We start from the raw sequence: 18,590 nt of genomic DNA on the forward strand, positions 1-18,590 counted from the left end.
TCAAACCCACTGAGCAATAAAGTGGTGGCAGTCTGTGGAAATCTTCCTGTGTATTGTTTCTGAAAATAGCCCTGTCTGAAGAATCAGTTAGCCTTAGAAAGATAAGTTACTCCAATTGCAATGTCATTTCTGAGGCTGGGAGTGGAATTTACTCTGGGGGATATCAAGGTTCAGGATCCTGATTGTGTGCGGCAGGCGGTCACTCTCTGTAGAGGAAAGCTGCAGTTTTTGGTCTTCCCAGGGTAAACGCAGATAATTACCGCCAGTCCCCGAGCTGGCTGCTGCCAGAGGGAAGCTCAACTGCAGGACAGGAGAGAAAAGCCCCAAGGATGTAGCATTTGCCAAAGGTGTAACAGCTATAGAGTGCACTCTGCTCAGAACCGTCACAGTGGAATGCCCTTCATTCTGAATTCCATTCCTGGCATTTTCTGATAATGGGCAAGTTTAAATTAAGACTTTACGTAATACTAAATTCAATGTTGAAGCAATCTTTATACAACATTGTAATATTTTTTGGAAAATACAAGATCTTCTGATGCTTGCTGTTTCGTCCAGCTGAGAGGAGTACTGTCTGTGTATTTCTTTGTTGTTTTGTGTAGGATTTTCATTAACTGTCAACTTGGAAAGCTTAGAAGTATTGAGAATCCCCAGGAACATTTAATCAAAATTTTTACAGGACTGCTTTGATTCTGGCTTTGAATGTACATTTTCACTTACATTTAAACAACATCAGATAAAACATGGTTTATCTATCTTTATTATCTTTTCAGGTGATGACAGCTCATGGTTTAAGACATCTAACTGGATCTGTAAGTGTGTCTTCTTTTAAAGAACAAAATGCAAAATTCTGAATTCTAAAGTAAGGACACAGAAAGGACTAATAGATTTTTAAAATTGATTTACAGTGTGTTTGAGCAGAATTTCAGTTCAACCTTTTTTCAATACTTGGAATAGCATTAATAAAAAGCCTTTCTTTACTTCAAACTTTAATTTGAGCTTTTTTCTTTAGCTTGTGCCACCATCTGTAATCTTGTTTGCTTGCTGTCTGTAATCAGGGTGAACCAGGGGAAAAGGGACAGAAGGGAGAAAAGGGAGATGTAAGTATGAGCAAAATTCCCAAAACTGAATATTAAGACTAAAGAACTTCTTTCTAATGGATCGGAATTTGGATAACACAAACCACTAACTATTAGAACCAACAACAATAAAAACAATAGTTTGAGTGGGAGTATGAATGAAGTGGCTGTGGTCTCATGGATGTTAGCACTGCTACCTCTCAGCTCTAGAGTACCAGATTAAACTCTGGCCTGCAATACCTTCTGTGTGGAGTTCGGATGCTTTCCCCAGAGCTCTGTGGGGTTTCTTCCTTTGCGTTGGTTATCTCCCAGTCCACAGACATTCTGTCTTGGCAAAACCTTGTCTTTTAAACTGTCCTGCACACACGTGTGAGTGCAGTGGCGTGCCCTGTGATGGACTGGTGCAGTCCCTTCCTGCTGTGTTCTGCCAGGTTAGGCTCTGGTGCCTTTGCCAAGACTCTCTGTTGGATACAACTGTACAAAGCCTGTACTGGTCATTGCAAGGTACTGGATTGATTAAATAAAGAAAACAATCTGCTCTTACTTCTTTATCTGCTTTGTTTAATTTGTCCTGTTATCACAGAGAATTGTGGAGCTAAAAGAATAATACAAGCAAATGAAAGATAAATATTGTACATTTTAAAGCAAAACTTTCTATAAATATTATATGAATGAGAGATGGAAAAAATTAAGTACAAAATCTTAATGTTGCATGTTTAACATGTGACCTGAAACAAGTGGTGTGATCGGTTGAGTCAGAAATACACTTCCATCGCTTTTACTGTACTTACAGTACACTAACACTTTTGTTACTGTTAACATTCAAAGCTCTAAACAATTTTATTTCTCCCTAGGTACTTTTAGGTCTGCATTATAAATGCAATAAGACCCTTCAAGACAATGTTGGTATTCATCAAAATGTACATTCATCCAGTACATGTAAACTGCAACTGGAGGCAGAACCTGTTGTGAATTAATGCACCTCTTTTGAGGGAAACTAGGTGTACATCTGCCTAACATGTTGCCTGATATTTCCTCTCAGGGTGAGAAGGGGATCCAGGGACTGCAAGGCCTAAAGGTAAAAGAAAATGAAAATCCTTTGATATAAAAAGAAAACATGTAAAACTCCAGTCTTTAAATGAGGATTAAGGATCTCTAGACCTAAGAAAATGCAAGGAGGATGCAAACAAAACAAAAAGAAATTCAGACCTTCTGGCTGTAGTTTAAGTGTTCTTGAATGTTTCTGTTGCTCAACCCAAGAGAGACTTTATAAGAATTCATTTCTTTAAATGACCCCTCTTAGGAGCCTTAGGTCTCTTATATCCGAACATAAATCATGAATCTATTGTTTCTGTCTACAGGGGGAAAAAGGAGAAGCAGGTTTACCAGGTCCTATAGGAAATCCAGGCTCAGAGGTATGTTCTTGTTTTGTATCACACCAACTGTATGCAAATCAGAGATGTGCTGATTTCATTGGCAACCGTGATTCTGAAGCTGTTGAAGGTGTTCCTACAATAAAAATTACAGGCAAATCTGTGCCACATTTTCTAAAATACACAGAACAAAATCAGGCTTGAATTCTGCCTTGTGCCCCCTTACAGATAAAAGGTTGCGTTTATTCCATGAAAAAAGGTAGCAAATTTCAAAAGCAAGACACTGCTAAAGTGCTGTCTGGTTCAGGCACACATTTGCACACCTAAACGCACCCTGAACTTCCAAATGTAAGAAAGTGGTCATCAATCTAGGATCTGAAATCAAAACCTACAGTATATCTTATAACTTTCTTGAAAAGATTTTACAAAACCAGTTACATCACTTTTTTTCTAATTGGTTTGGCCTTACACTTTTTAACTCAGTCTTCAGTTTTATTTTGTTTTTGATGAGTTGACCAGCTGCAGGTTTTACCAAAATGTCAAGTCAGTACTTTTCAGTTCAAATAACTGAAATTTTCACAGTCAGGGAAAAATCAAGGAGATTGCTGCAATTCCCTTTCTGTAATGAAAACACTGCTGGCTTTTTGGCCTAGACAGATAATTTGGTTTATTGTTCAGAGAGATTCTTGCATTGCTCAGTGGGACACAGAGAGCGAGAATGGATTTGGCTGAAATCCATTGTGATTTAACAAGCTGTAAACATGACATAAATGTCCTATTTATTCTCATTACATTTAAGTACCTGAATAAAATCTACATACTGTTATAAACAAAGGGCAGAGGTTACTTATTGCATATTGATAAGGTAAGAGTATGACTGCATTGTTGCATCAAGGTGTGGAGCTGCAAGTTGATCAATTACAGGTGATGTTTGTCAGTGGGCAGTTACGAGTGGCTTTATTGTGCAATTTAACAGGGTAAAGAAGGACCCCCAGGGACAGCTGGACCTAGAGGCTTACCAGGAGCAGAGGTAACAAATACAAATTGAACTCAGCAGGACTGCATTGCTTCCTGTCACAGAGTAATTTTATATTGCTGTGATCAGCTGCCAGACTGGAGGGTGAATTGTTACACAGATGATAAGTAATCAAATTTGAGAATTAATTGGTGAATACAGTCAGATTTTAAAGTTTTATGTGGAAGAATGTTGGTAGCAGCGCAATCTGTTCTTCACACCTGCTCAGTGTAATGAGCGTCTGTCCTTATGAATAAAGGAGAGATGGATTGCACAAATCCTAGGGAAGAAAATGGCTCTTCTGTAATACTGTCATCTTCAGAAGACTAGCAGGGAAATCCATATACCTTTGGACTAAGCAGATCCAAATTGTTTCCCCTCTTTTACCAGGGATTACGTGGAGATCCAGGAGTGCCAGGAAAAGATGGAAGCAAGGGAGAAAAGGTGATTCTTTATTTCATTCCCTTTAAAGTGTACAATGGAATTAACTTCATATTTTTATTTAGATAGTTCATACTGTCTGCTCTTTCCTGTATTTAGACAAACAATTTATTTCTCATTACAGTTGTTCTTGTATTGCTTGCTGCTGTGTACTGTATATTTTCTTTTTTGCTTTTACTGTTCATTCTAACTTTTGCAGTGATAAAGATTCTGTCGTAATAGCTCAGGGAGTGAGTCAGGACCAGCACCGCACCTGCCTGAGTGCACAGTTTTATATCAGCAGGTGCCAGAGTATAGCATAGCATATTCCTCCAAGAACCGTTTTCAAAAGAGAAACCTTTTTATTTCTCTTGACTTTTGGATTCCAATTTTCCTCTTAAACCACTTCAATTTGGTATCACCCATTTATATACAAGCTCACTAACAAGGGAGGGATGAGAGTCAGATATGTCTATCTGTGAAATGTGCACTATTGCCTCACCCTATTTTATTATGTTTCCATAATACTTGAAGAATCGCTAACAAGGCAAGCAACAGCTGTGAAAGTGAGAAAGGTTAGATTTGTATCAAACAGTTAGATACTGTACATCAGCTGATGTGTAACTTCTTAGAGTAGATTTTATAGATCTTGTACAATACATGAACCTAATGGTGGGAGAATAACCTCAACATGAATGATTATCTGGAGGGTGTCCCGACAAATCTATCTTTTTTTAAAAAAACACTGCAGTTTTTTTAGAAATCTCTATGTGACATTTAGTATTCAATACTACCTTTGCTCTTATTTTAGGGAGACTCCGGTGGGGTAACTGGTCCTCCAGGACCTCCTGGTCCTAAAGGTGAACCCGGAATACCAGGATTGGGAATGCCAGGAAAGCCGGTAAATTATGGATTAGCAGAGCTGTAGTGAAAACAATTGCTGTACACTGTATTTCTGTAGATCCTTTTTTTAACTTCTGGTAGCAGACAGATATTGGTGTCAATGAATGTTTCCATTCCTTTTCAGTGTACATCATGAGTCAAACCTGCATTGCCTTAATGAGTAATGATAGTGAATGTAAAGCAGGTGAAATTTAATTGTGCTTGGGGATTTCATTCTTCTTTATTCAAAAGATTTCAAATGAAGGGGTATGTAAAGCATGACTGCTGCTTAAGTAGTTATGAAAGAAGTTACAATTTTAAAGCATTGTATGCATAAATGCACAACTCAGCCAATCTGAAAGAGACTGAATAGAAACAAACGCAAAGCAGAACTGCTGGAATCAGCTGCAGTGCTAATTCTAATAAATGGTAGAAATCCTGACACAGTGAACAGTTGCAGTGTAATATTGTTATTAGCATCTGTAACCACCTAAAATATTCTTTAGGCTTTGTCATAAGCTGCTTTATGTTTTTATTTTTACTGCTATGGTGAAAGGTAAAACTATAGCATTGAGCAAAAGCTCAAATGTTACTATGAATACATGCAGTAGATCAAGGGTTACATGTAACCACAGACTCACAAAACTGCGGAGATATTTAAACATCTGAATCCATTTTTCAGACGGTAGCGTTAGAATCCATTGGTGAATGAAGTGCGTGAAAGAGAACAGTGTGACCATGGGGGCCAAGTGCTTGCTTTAAGGCCTGAGAGATGACAGTGAAATTTTAAGCAGTCTTACAACAGCAGGGTATCTATGTAATCAGAAAGGATTTCTGACTATTTCTGTTCATCACTGTTCAAGGAGCAAACTGGAAAGTATAAAGAAAAGCAGCTTCGTTAATGGCAATATTTTTTCTGGAGCTTTTTCTTTTAGCTTAGCCCAGCAGGACTGGAGAAAAATAGAAACCCATGCATTTCATTGTGAAAAATAAGATTATTATGTATACAAATTATGAATGACTTTACATAGAAATAATCTTGATTGTATTGAATCTATACAGACGCCTATTAATTGTCTCAAAGCCTGTGACTATATTTTGTCTTTATGTTGACCTTGCAGTGCATTAAAGAAGTTTCAGTTTCAGAAGTTTCAGAAAATAGTTTGCTTTAATTTTACTAAATGAAGTTCTTTTTAGCTTTTGCTGCTGAATTTCATTAATATATCAGAGGTTGTGTCTTTGTATTGATAAGATGGTTTGGTTTGAATTTATGGGACCAATTAGAAATTGGAATAGTAAATTACAAAACTATATTTATGGCGACTATTAATCAATCAGACAAAACCAAAAATGTAATGTCTGCATACAGCTTCAAAGTATACTACAATATATATATATATTTAAATTAACAATTAAATGAGTTACAAACCAATAAGAATGAACATACAGTATATGTAAATCAATCTGATTTGATACAAATGGTTGACAATTTCACTTAGTCACTCACTTAAGATTGCCTGACATTGATAATATTGATTATAACACTTGATGTTATCAGTCTAGTAATTTAAATCAGTCTATTGCCATAGGTTGTCCTGTCAGAACTGGAAAAAAGAGAGAAGTTGAATTTAGCCCTTAATCCTGAAGACAGTACTCAACAATATGAAGAAATACACTGAGAATCGATCTCAAGTGGCTTATCCAACAGTTTTTGTACAACCTGCCCCTTAGCCCAGGGCTAAGTCTTGCTTGAGTCCAGCCACAGGCTAGACGTGGGTGAGGAGAAACTTAGTTCATTAGCCCTGGCTGTAGCTGCTACTACTGAATTTACATCAATATTCAGGCATGTCAGCAAAAGTCTGATTGTGTAAATTACATTGATCAGGCAGAATTAGATTTGGCTAGCTAGTCTCATTATTTCTCTTGTTCCAGAGAAAGTCTTCCAGGAAAGGACAATAGTGGTTATAGTCATGTGGTTGAATAGCTTATCAGGATGCCAGGTTTCAAGTTGGAGAGAGTTAAGTCTTGTAATCATGGTTGGTGATTAGTTTTAAAGCAAGGTGTGGTGTCCTTCTCCACCCAAAGGATTCACCATTGGTTGGTTGTCTTATGATGATTACCAGGTGACTTACAGGTAGAGTCCCACTCCACGTAGACGTAGTAAATTAGGCAGTGCTGATGTTGGGCTCTACAATATTGAAGGTGTTAAATATGGATCCAGTTGATGATGTCCTGGTATATTTTAAAGTTAAGACGTGCTGTGTATCAGAAAGACACATCTCAGATGCATTTCCAAAAGCTTGAATTAGTGGAGCTACTGAATGTTATGCTAAGGTTGTTATCTATTCAAGACCACAGAAAGTTTTTTTAATATTCTTAACACTTAGTCCTAAGTGTAATTATAAACCTTGGTGTTACACTTTGTTGTTTTTTTGTCTCGCTGAAGGAGTAGATGTGCTGCAGCTACAGTGGTTCTTGTTGTTACATAATGTATGGAGCATGTGATTGTAGAAATAAAATACCTATCAGTGGCATGTGTTAAGGTTCCAACTTGTCCTTTGCATACTATTGTAGTAGATAACAAGATTGAAAATACTTGGATGGAATTTAACATTCTTTTGTTACTTTATTTTACAGGGAGAAGAAGTACCAGGTCCAAAAGGATCCCGGGGCCCAAAGGTAGGTGTCAGTATTTTGATGCGGCCAAGAAGCCTCACAGTAATAATGTGAGGCTGAGAGAAAAGACTCAATAGTTTTCAGCCAACACACCACCAGCCCATATTCAGAAACTGTTTTTTCTAAAAAAGCAATTGTCATATTATCTACAATATATAGTGCCTGTGTACACTGTGTACAGTGCCTCACAAATAACACCCTCCCCTAATGTCCTACTTTGATGGTGTACATTACCATACAAAAGTATTCCTACCCTTGTAGAGTTGTCTTGAATTTTGAGGTAGTAATTATTTTTTATCTACACAACCTACTCAACACTTTCAAAGCAAAAATCACAAATCAAGTAAATATATAACTAATATTAAAAGAAAATGGCCACAATTGAATAACTCAATTCAAACCCTTTGTCAAATTTAGGTTTCAGGTGCCCAAAATTACCATGACCACATAATTGATTGGCATCTGTGTGCAATAATAGTGGTTCACGTGATTTCAAAGTAAATATGCACTACCTATTTTTGTAAGATCCCTCAGTCAGGTAGTGAATTCTTAAGCAAAAATTCAACCATGAAGACCAAGGGGCTTTTATAACAACCAGGGATAAAACTGTGCATTTAAAAGACATAATATAAAGACAATCATCAAGAAGTGTAAAGCACCCAGAGATTGTCAAGCTGTCCTTAATAACTGATCAGCTGGGCAAGGAGAAATATAGTTAGGGATGCCAATGTGGCCAACGGCAATTCTAAAAGAGTTACAAAGTTCAGTGGCTGAGGTGTGAGGAAATGTCCATTAGTCTACAATTTCCCAGCCACTTCACAAAGCTTGTCTGTATGGAAAACCAATCTCAAATACTACAAGGCACAAGAAATTTGCAACAAAGCATTGAAGTAATATGGCAAACATGAAGCAAAAGACTTTGTGGTCAGAAAAGACAGAATTAGAAGTGTAAAGTCTAAATGCAAAGTGTTACATTTGACGCAGACCTGATGTAGTGCATCACTCACCCAACACCATCCCTACTATTCTGTGCATCACCGCTTCTTTCCTGCTGTACATCAGGGGGAAAGAGGTGTGCCTGGAGTTCCAGGTGATCCAGGAGAGAAGGGAGAACCTGGAATGGGAATGCCTGGACCTCCAGTAAGTAGAGCACATGCTGATCTACGTGGAAATAATGCATGAAGTTGAAGGTGTTTTAAATTTGAGTTTTAAAAGTTTTTTTCTGTAATATCCAGAAACTCTCTTAAGTAAGTACCACTGTGGCAAAACAAATTAGTAGAAGGTTTGTCAAGAGCACTCTCTAAACCTCCAAGACAATGAATGTGCCATGTGTCCACACAGCATTATCACATACTCCTCCTGCACTCCTGTTTATTGTAGTTACTTTGTGGTTCCCATAGTTTGTAAAGTTGTCTAATTTCTTCTGCTGTAGCTGCAGTGTGACATTGTTGATGGTGACATCTGGGCTGCAGTGTGATAAGTTCTTCTTTGAACATGTTACCTAATTTTTATGTTTTCTTCCATTTTTCAATTTTTTTGTGTGCCCTGTTGTATTATTCTAGTATTCTTGTTTCATGAGTGAAAATTACATATTGTTTGCTATTTCTTGAAAAATTGAAGTTCTCTGGCAGGTCATTAAATCTAGTTTTTTTTTCCATACATCTGAGATAAAAGCAAAAGAGAAGGGTTGCTCTGTGGATTTTCAGGGATTTACAGGGAACACCAGTGACATCATGTTTGTGCTGTCTTGCAGGGCCCAGTTGGACCTCATGGGGAGCCAGGTGTTCAAGTAAGAAGATATCTTATTATCACTTTAGCAGAATAAAGGAATAGTGCAGTTCTGTGTGATGATACTGTATTCCCTTTTTCATAAGAATGAAAGAATTCATAGGAGAGATTAAAGACAATAGGATTTTTGTAGAATTTATAGTTTAGTGACTAAGTAAATATAAAACAGTTCCCTGGGTTGACCCTATCTATATCCCTTAGGACTTAGCACTTGGATCAGGCTCTTTTCTCTGTCTCTTATATTCTAGACCAGTGGTCTCCAGCCCATAGATCACTGATGACCAGTCAATGCCGGGTTTATAACAATCAAACAGATCAAACAATTTATATTTGAGTTCAATCAATTGCAACCCACTTGTAAACTTGTAACAATCGAAACTATCTAAAAAGAGAAAAAAACAGCAAGTTCATATAAAGAAATTTAGCAAACTGAAGGCCATTTAGAAAGTTAAAAGGTTATTAATTTTCTAAACTAGCAGCAAAAGATAAGGTCTTCACTGAAACATCATTTTGCATTTATCATTCACTGGCAAAGCAAAAAGAAATTATGCACAAATGGCAAAGTAGTTAAAGAACAAATGACTGGCCACTGACTCAAAAGCTTTCAAAGCAAATGGAAATAAAGATGGCAGTCTTGATCATGTCAATTGGATCCACAGTAGCAAGAGAAATTGAGTCTTTGTCTGAAGCCATCTTATAACAGTTACAGTAAGAATTGGTTCAAAGAATATATTGACATTACTGCAAAAGCCCAGCTAATTGTGTGCATGGATGACAACTTGGAGGACCTCTCAAACTGTCTTTGTACAAAAACATTTTTGTCAGTCCTCAGGCGTTGTACTATGGTCAACAAACTTCTTTGTCCAGGCTGATTCATCTCAGAGATTCAGCCTCCTTCTCTAGGACTCTCATCCTCTAACTCTGACACTCCCGTAGAGCACTTCTGCGTGGTCTCAAGGCCATTTTCCTGGCTATCTGACATACCTGCTGAAAAGACACAAGCCAAACCTGACAACGCTCTGTCATGAAAGAACTCTATAATGGTGTTAATAGGTTCCCTCTAATTAGCCCAGCTAACCAGCTAATTCTATTTCTATCTCTATTGGGGTCTTATCAGCCTCAATGTTATAGTCAGTGTGCCATTTCTTCAGCCCATCGAGTTACACTAAATAAATATTAAATATGGTATTCCTACACTATAAACATTGTCATCTCGTCGCATTAATAAGAGTTTGACTGAACTACAAAAATTTATTTTTTTAACAAAAGTTGAAAGGAAGTCTAACTTTAATTTTGGCCTGTTACACAAACTACTGCACAAATATCTTGACTTTTAAACTCACTTTTGCATATCTGTCTCTCAACTCTCCCTCCACACCATCTTAACCATTGCAGCAGATCCCTAATTCTTTGCCTGGAAAGCAGAGGGGTCTTGTCAGTCTCAACCTTATTGTCAAGTTGCCATTTCCTGAGCCAGAAAGGTTTCGAATAAACTATATGCTATCCCTTTAATAACACTTAATTCTAAGACCCAAAGAGGAACCAATTTTGTACATTAATGTATAAAATGCTGCAGTAGCCCAGATTGTTCTTCTGCAGTGCATCCATTGGTGTCTCTGTTTCAGGGGCTTCGCGGATCCCCAGGGTTACCAGGAGCTGCAGGAATCCCAGGGAAGGATGTAAGTGAGCATGTATGCTGGAATTTTCTGTCAAAATGCAAACACTTAAAAAGACATAGCATAATTTCTTTAATTAAAGGTGCAGTGATTTAATACAGAAGGGTTATGTCGTTGTCTTGTTGGGCTGCAGTTCACTCAGGTGACTCTCCTATTGTGTTCAGTGTGGCTCTGCTTTGATTGGCCCTGCTCAATGTCTCTTATTAAAGGGAGCTCCAGGAAAGGATGGGAAGCCAGGACCCCCAGGACCTCCAGGAGAACCAGTAGGTATTCCTGTTGACAAAAACAACTGAAATATTAATTGACTTTACTGCATCTAAGAATCCAGCCACTCCTGGGGTGGAGCACAGACCCCCTTCTTCACCAACACACAATCCTCAACAGTCCTGTTACTCTGCACCCCACACATGATGAAATTAGGAAATGGGACTGTGTGAAACAATTACATTTCTTTTTTTCAGACTGCACTGCCAATAGTTCGAGACATGGGAGCTATGTTAAAGGTACTGTCTATTTGTTTGCTTTTGGTCTTTTGTTTTTCATTCCCTGATTAGGGCAAAATAAAATTCCAATTGAATTCTTTTATTAAAATCTTTGATCACAAAGTGAGTATTGGATATCCGATGGTTTCCAAAAATATTTGAATTGGGGCATTAATGGATCTAGAGTAGGTACATTTGCTTGCATTTTCATAAGCTAAGACACACAGCAAGACCACTGAACATTTGTAAGATCTCAGGCTCTTCTCTATAATAATTACAGTATATTACTTAAGGTAATTAGAACACATCTTTCTGATAAATGTCAGAACACTTCAGGTAAACAGCTCGGGTGGGTTTGTGTGGATGAAAAGCATTTTTTAGTCAAAGCTGTATCTAAAAAACATTAGCTGCTATGTACACTCATGAGTGAGAGTGGTGTCTGCTAATATAGATATGCACTATCTATTATAAAGAGCTCAATTAATAGGGGAGGTGGAAAGATGTGCGGTTTTGTTCAAATTGGGAGATCAAAGTGTTAATGAGAGATTTAATTAGAGTCCTTGCTCTGGGAACAAGAGAGATTTTTCTGTTCTTTGTTTTGGAAACCTCCTTGGAGAATAAGGTCTAAGAATAAGACTTGCTTTGCACGCCTTTGGTAATTAGGGTCTACAGCACACATCATTTTTAACAGCTAGACAAATACGAGTTCAGGTGAAGAAATAGGTTACTAAGTGGTATTTATCTGCATCTCAAGAAAGTTATTATCAATGGCGTGTTTTGGGGTTCAAGGAAATAAGCTTAAAAGCCATTGCTCATGCACACAGGTTTTTATTTTTCTGATGCCTGAGAGGAAGCACCAGAGTGCCCCCTGCAGAGTTCTGTAAAGATTACAGAATAGTAAGCTAAAGTACTAGCAGCGTTCATCTCACCCTTCAAACACATTAACTTCCAATGTGTTAGAGTGTTATAACATAGCTTCTCCTGTTAAAGGGAAAGAAGGAAAATCCAATTCTCACTGATAAATTGCATCCTTGAGAAAATAAAATAACATTATGGCAAGTTTTCATTCCTTTTCAATCATCTTCAGTGCCTCCCTCCTCCCCTCAGAGACTTCTTTTCCTTGACCTTGCATTCTGCTATGTACTGCGTGCCAGGCCTAGTTCAGCACAGCTCATGTCTTGCAGAAGTGCTGTGCTAAGTTGCTTTGTTTTATCAGACAGCTGTCATATTCACCATACTGTTGAATGGGGTTATTTATTATGAGGGATTAACAAACTATACATAAAAATATACTTTAAAGAGTCATTTCAAACTAGACAGTTAAAAAATCAATTTGGGTGAAGAAAGAAAAAAATTGACATAATGTACAGTATGGTCTTACTGTAAGTGTACATGGAAGCTATTTTCTGCTTTAGACTGCAGTGAATAATTTTGAATACCTCTAAATATTTCTATTTCAATGATATTACTCTTGACAATAATGGCTGGTATTAGAAGCTATTTTATGTTTTGTCATTTCTTCCCTTTATTGTAACTCTGTGGCCCTTGATTGGTTTGATGCGTGTCTCAGATTGTCCTGAGGAAGGACTTGCTGCCAGCCTCAAGGACCTTGTATAATTTTACCTCTGTATGAAATCTCTGTCAGCCATGCGATTGTGTTTATGTGCTTGTGTTGGAATTGCAGATGTTCAAATGGATATTCATGAGTAGGACAGCACATTAATAAAAATGTTTTTCATGAGTTTCACTCAGGTGGTAGTAGACAGGGGTCTTAAGTAGCATTAGGAGTTGTTGTGGTGATACTGTAGCTACCCTCTTTATAGTTCCAATTTCTAATTTTTATGCTGTTGATATCTGTCTGTCAACACAAGCTGCCTATTTTGACACCATAAACTAGATCCCAATGAGGGCATATCAAAACTGAAACAGTACTGCAACACAGTAACGTTTCTGCAACACTTGGCTACTCAAACCAAGTCCTGCAAAAACAGTTTACAGTCTATTCCACATCAACGGTGCAAAAAATACAAAAAGCTCAACATTCAGATGAACAAATTGCAACACATTGCAATTGCAACACAAATTGCAGCACCATTCTTTTCCAACATACCTTGGAGTAACCCTTAGAGGTAGCAAAGCAAGGAACCTTCTGATCTCCACACTGCTGGTTCAACATGGGGAGCTGCTTCTGCCACCCTCCAGACTTTTTCAGCAGCAGAGTCAAGATCATCACATGCTCACAGAGCAGACACACAGCTGAGTGCCACCATGCACATCATCACTGGAGCCCTGCACTCCACCCCACTCCCCTAGCTGGCTCTCCTAGCAAACATCACTCTTCCACACAGCCGACGGCTCACAATCACCTGCAAAATGTTCTAAAAAGTCCAAAATGCTCTCACCTGCCACTTCACAAAGCTACTGTACGTCTGCCTTCAAGAAAGCCAATCTACAAAACACTCCCCAGGAGGGCTTCAATACAGACTCCACCTAGGTTCAAGAATGGCAATCACTGGATTTAACAAACAAGCACCTCATCACACATCCTACCCAATCAACCTCCCAGCTTTCACCCTTCAAGAAAAGAGAGGTCCAGTCTAAATCACTTTAGGACTTTTTAGCATATCTTGAGGCATGCCTAATCTGGAGATTAAGTGGAGGACTATACAATCCACTGAAGCTAAGCAGGTGTGAGCCTGGCCAGTACCTGGATAAGATAAAATAAGATCTATTTATTGGCCATATACTATTTCTTCTATTAGGAATTTGTCTTTTCGCATACCCCACCTTGCTCTCCATGAGACATGCAGACAGGGAGAGAAGCTTGGGGTCAGAGCACAGGGTCAGCCATTTGTACGGTGCCCCTGGAGCAGTTGGGGTTAAGGGCCTTGCTCAGGGGCTCAACGGAGTAGGATTCCTCTGCTGGTCACAGGATACGAACCAGCAACCTTCCAGCCAGAGGCTACAGAGCTACAGAGCCACTTAGCTACAGAATCACTAGGGAGACCTCCTGGGAAAGCTAAGGTTGCTGCTGGAAGAAGTGTTAGTGGTACCAGTAGAGGGTGCTCATCATGTGGTCTGTGTGGGTCCTAATGCCCCAGTATAGTGATGGGGACATAATACTGAAAAAAGGCAGATGAGACATAAAACTGTGGTCATTAAAAATCCCAGGGCATTTCTCGAAAAGAGTAGGGTTGTTACCCCGGTGTCCTGGCCACATTTCCCCAAGGACTTTACCAATCATGGCCTCCTAATAATTCCCATCTATGAATTGGCTTCATTTCTCTGTTCTCCTCCTCACTGATAGCTGATGTGTGGTGAGCGTTCTGGCGCACCTTGGCTGTTATTACATTATCCAGGTGGGGACAGCACATTGGTGGTGGTGGAGTGGAGTCCCCATTGCCGGTAAAACACTTTGAGTGAAGTGTCCAGAAAAATGCTAAGTGCTGTAAAGATTATTATTATACGTTTTGTGAAGAAGACTTTTGAATTACTGTTAACAATTTTTTTATTTAGACTGATTTTGTTGATAAATCCAGCAACCAGTATGGACCATTATGGACCTTTACTTTCAACTGTGTCTGGAGTTTGCATGCACAAAGAGTCCCCTAGTCACACTAACTAGTACAGAGATCTTCAGCATATGCATTAAGTGTTGTAGTTTTACCTATTATTTAACCTGTATTAACGTAATGTAGTTCTACAGGTTTTTAAACCACAATTAGGAAATCTGGAGCACATTAGATCAAAGATAGCATCTTAATGAGCTACTGTACCCTACAATTCTAAAGTTATTGTTATTTTTTAATATTCTTGTGCCTTAAAAACACTTGGTCTTGTTTATTTTCTTTGACTTTAAATCGTAATGCAAATCTTCAGTTGGGCAAACCATATGACATTTAATAAGGACCTTGTTAATATGAGCAACAGTAATGTTTTATAAGTGTTTCATTTGATAGTATTCTGATGTTCATGTTTTGCTGCCTTTTTGTTGCCTATTCAGTACACAGCAGCTTTGAACTATTTGCATAAATTGGTACCTTCAGAGATAAATAGCTAAAGATGTACATGTAAAAAGGTCAAAATCATTAAAGGGCATTTCATTGCGAGCATTTCACTGTCTTCTAATTATCTGAAATCTGTCATTATTAACCAATTGTTATTGCATCGACTCCAGCCTGACAGCCAGCTGCCCACTGCATTGTTTTGGTCTTCATTTTGTTTTTAGCTGTCTATAGTTTTTTGGGGGGATGCCATTTGGAGGAAAATAAAGTATCCCAGTTTTAAAATGTAATATTTTCAAAAGATTTAATTTAGTAATATTTAAAGCTGCCATGCATTTAGTTATTTGGTATATCCTTTAATGGAAAGAAAATTGATATCCATCTAATTTGAAATCTGTACTTGAAATGTTCACTGAGAAGAAAGTCAACACATTTTGTTTTATCTCCCACACAACCTGAGCGGTTGGTTAAGGAAATTAGCATGCTGTACTTGGACCCTGGAATAAGCAATCCAATTCATTATTGATAACAGAGATGCTATTTAAAGCATTTATAGTGAAGATCTGAATGTTACTTTTAAATTCAGTGATACAAGTTGCTAGTGAAAGGTACCTACAGTGTATACATGGCTGTAATTATAGCAAGGATGTATTCAATCACTGTAGTGGTGCAAACACATGTGGTCTTGCATCTTGTCCCAGAACGCCTGCAGTGTGTGCCACACCAGGGTGCCAGGACTGCCCGGGCAGAAGGGAGAGAAGGGGATGCCAGGAGTGCCAGGACTGGAAGGGATGCAGGGTGTGAAGGTATGAACCAGAGAAATGTAAAGTGCTCTAAGATTAATCTGTCTGTGAAATGGGAACAGAAACATCATATAGCACAATAAGTGATGGGGTGCATAATGTTTCTTGCTTAATTTTCTAAAAACTAAACCATTGTTTTTCCCAAAGGAAGCGTCTACAAGCATGCTGAGTCTTTCTTTGGGGTTCTTGTAACCACAGCTTGTTCAAGTGTGTTAAAGTGGGTTGTTTTTTTATTTTTACAAAATGTTCATAAAGTCTGTGTTTAAATATTAAAATAATCTGTAAGCCTTTCTGTAATTAGACATTTATTGTTCTTATTCCATCAGAGGCCTGAAAAAATGTGAAAGGCACTGTACTTTAATTCAGTGATTTTCTTCATATGTTTCTGTTTCTGTAGGTAAGGATAGCATTACTGACTTATAACTACTCTGAAACTTAAGGAGTCACACAAAATATAACCAAGAATTATTAAAGCAATGTGATGTCCAGAGGACAAACCCTTTTAGAAAGTACTTCATTTTTCAGAAACTATACCTTAAGGGAATGGTATAATGAGATGATGGAATGACCTAATGGGGTGACACTCAATGTGAAAAGGAGTTCATTGAAATAAAACTTTCAGTGAACTGAATATGAAGAATGACACAAGGGGTCTATCCATTGCACCAAATGGTTATTTGCGGGGTTTAGTGTGAGATTACATTTATTGTTTTGACATCTTTATAAAATATAAGAAAACAATAATCAATAGTGTATCTTAGGACAGTGGAAAACAATGAGCTTTGTTCTTCCTTTGCACAGGGGGAGCCAGGTTTACGAGGTCCACTGGGAAACCCTGGGAGAGAGGGGCCAAAGGTAGGAAGCTCTTCGTGATCTTTAGGACGTCACAGCCGGGTCATTAGAATACAACAAAGCCAGGGCATATTACAGCAGAGGGGTCCTTGGTGCTGAGCAGTATTAACACTGGTCTTTTCAAAATGTAGTTTCTGGGAACACACCCTATTTTTCCATAGTGTCTTCATGACAGATCCCCCAAGTTTGGTAGCTCAGCATGGAGGATCTGCGCACACAAACCCCTTCTTTTATAATGGGAATTAGTAGGAGGTGGGACCAACTCTGATTTAAATTGTCTTCTCAACCCTAATTTTTACAGTTTCTTGCTGTCCTTTTTCCGTTTCATCCCTTTCAGTTAGTGTTAGTGGAATTTCACTCAACTTTTTTGGTCACACTTGACCACACCCACTCTACTGCCTTTCTTTACCTTACCAACAGGATGACACAGCTATGACTGAGGCTGCTACCCTTAGAGAGTCCTCCCCCTGTTATCGATGACTCCTAAAAAACACACCCTGAAACCCCTCCAATGACCAGATTTCTCAGGGTCTAGCTTGTACCGAATTAGACCACCTCCATCTACTCTCTGAACCCTTATGTAGGGATTGGCTTCTAAATAAATGAAGCCAATGCCCTAATAACCTTATGCAAATCTGGGTAATTCATTTTCTCCCTGTTTCTGTTGTGTCTTTAAACCATACTCTGGTAGCCTAATCCAGTTTTGTCACTCCAGAACTGGTTGCTCTGTTACATATCCCTCCATCCACTCAATTCTACAGACGATGCATCAGTTGCCATGAGGCAATGCGCCCTGGACAAAACATCAATGTTAGCATGTTAAGACCCTGTGCAATTCTGGATGGTGAAATGGAAAAGATGCAGAGCTAAGTCAAGTCCAGATTGGCAAGATATTTTGCTTTCTCTAGTATTTCTATAAGCTTGTCCACTTGGAGCTTCAGGGAATTTTGAGTCAAATTTAGATATTTAGTTTGATTTCTAAAAGTTATTACAAAATCACCAAGTCTCTGCCAGCTTTGATATAAACACTATTGGACTAGTCGAGGGACTGCAGCATTCCTGATAACCCCTAGATCTTTCATCCTTTTGACTTTCTTTTATTCTTTTTTTCTGGGCTTGGGACTCTGTAAGGAGTTTTGTGGATTATCACTCCAGTGAACATCACCATATCATGGTCAACACATTGAGTCTGACCTGGAAGGAGACTGAACCTTGTCACATTCTGGCTTAATTATCGTTTCTGTACTGGTCTGTCTTGTGTTTGGGAGCAATCTGGATGGAACCATGAGGCTAATCTGTAGCTCCTGTTCCTCTGGAAATCCTCTGACAGGCTTCCCATTTTCCACTCTCTCAGGGCACTAGGAGGGTGTTAGGGTGTTTCCATGTTGGTACTTATCTCTACCAACATACTTGGTTTTACAACTCCCTGCCTACATTCAGTCTGAGTAGCTACTGTTTTGTTTCTCTGTTTTCTGGGCTGAAGGACACAGGACAGACTTTTCTCTTGCTTTTTCTGCCCTTCTTTTCTGCCTTCGGGTTTTTC

The 18,590-nt window shown here is 38.5% G+C and overlaps 1 protein-coding gene across 2 annotated transcripts in view; it reads left to right on the forward strand.

Annotated features, from left to right (window-relative positions):
• col19a1 (collagen, type XIX, alpha 1) overlaps positions 1–18,590 on the forward strand; it is a 110,361-nt gene that overhangs the window by 71,435 nt on the left and 20,336 nt on the right. For both annotated transcript variants that reach the window (XM_088934245.1, XM_088934246.1), the window contains 15 exons: positions 771–809; positions 1,056–1,097; positions 2,119–2,154; positions 2,438–2,491; positions 3,426–3,479; positions 3,855–3,908; positions 4,696–4,785; positions 7,404–7,445; positions 8,505–8,582; positions 9,196–9,231; positions 10,856–10,909; positions 11,116–11,169; positions 11,368–11,409; positions 16,094–16,198; positions 16,997–17,050. In XM_088934245.1, coding sequence (XP_088790371.1) covers positions 771–809; positions 1,056–1,097; positions 2,119–2,154; positions 2,438–2,491; positions 3,426–3,479; positions 3,855–3,908; positions 4,696–4,785; positions 7,404–7,445; positions 8,505–8,582; positions 9,196–9,231; positions 10,856–10,909; positions 11,116–11,169; positions 11,368–11,409; positions 16,094–16,198; positions 16,997–17,050 — 834 coding nt within the window. The remainder of the gene's footprint in view (positions 1–770; positions 810–1,055; positions 1,098–2,118; positions 2,155–2,437; positions 2,492–3,425; positions 3,480–3,854; positions 3,909–4,695; positions 4,786–7,403; positions 7,446–8,504; positions 8,583–9,195; positions 9,232–10,855; positions 10,910–11,115; positions 11,170–11,367; positions 11,410–16,093; positions 16,199–16,996; positions 17,051–18,590) is intronic.

This window comes from Atractosteus spatula, chromosome 15 (assembly GCF_055471065.1).
Source record: "Atractosteus spatula isolate fAtrSpa1 chromosome 15, fAtrSpa1.hap1, whole genome shotgun sequence".
NCBI classification, from domain to species: Eukaryota; Metazoa; Chordata; class Actinopteri; order Semionotiformes; family Lepisosteidae; genus Atractosteus; species Atractosteus spatula.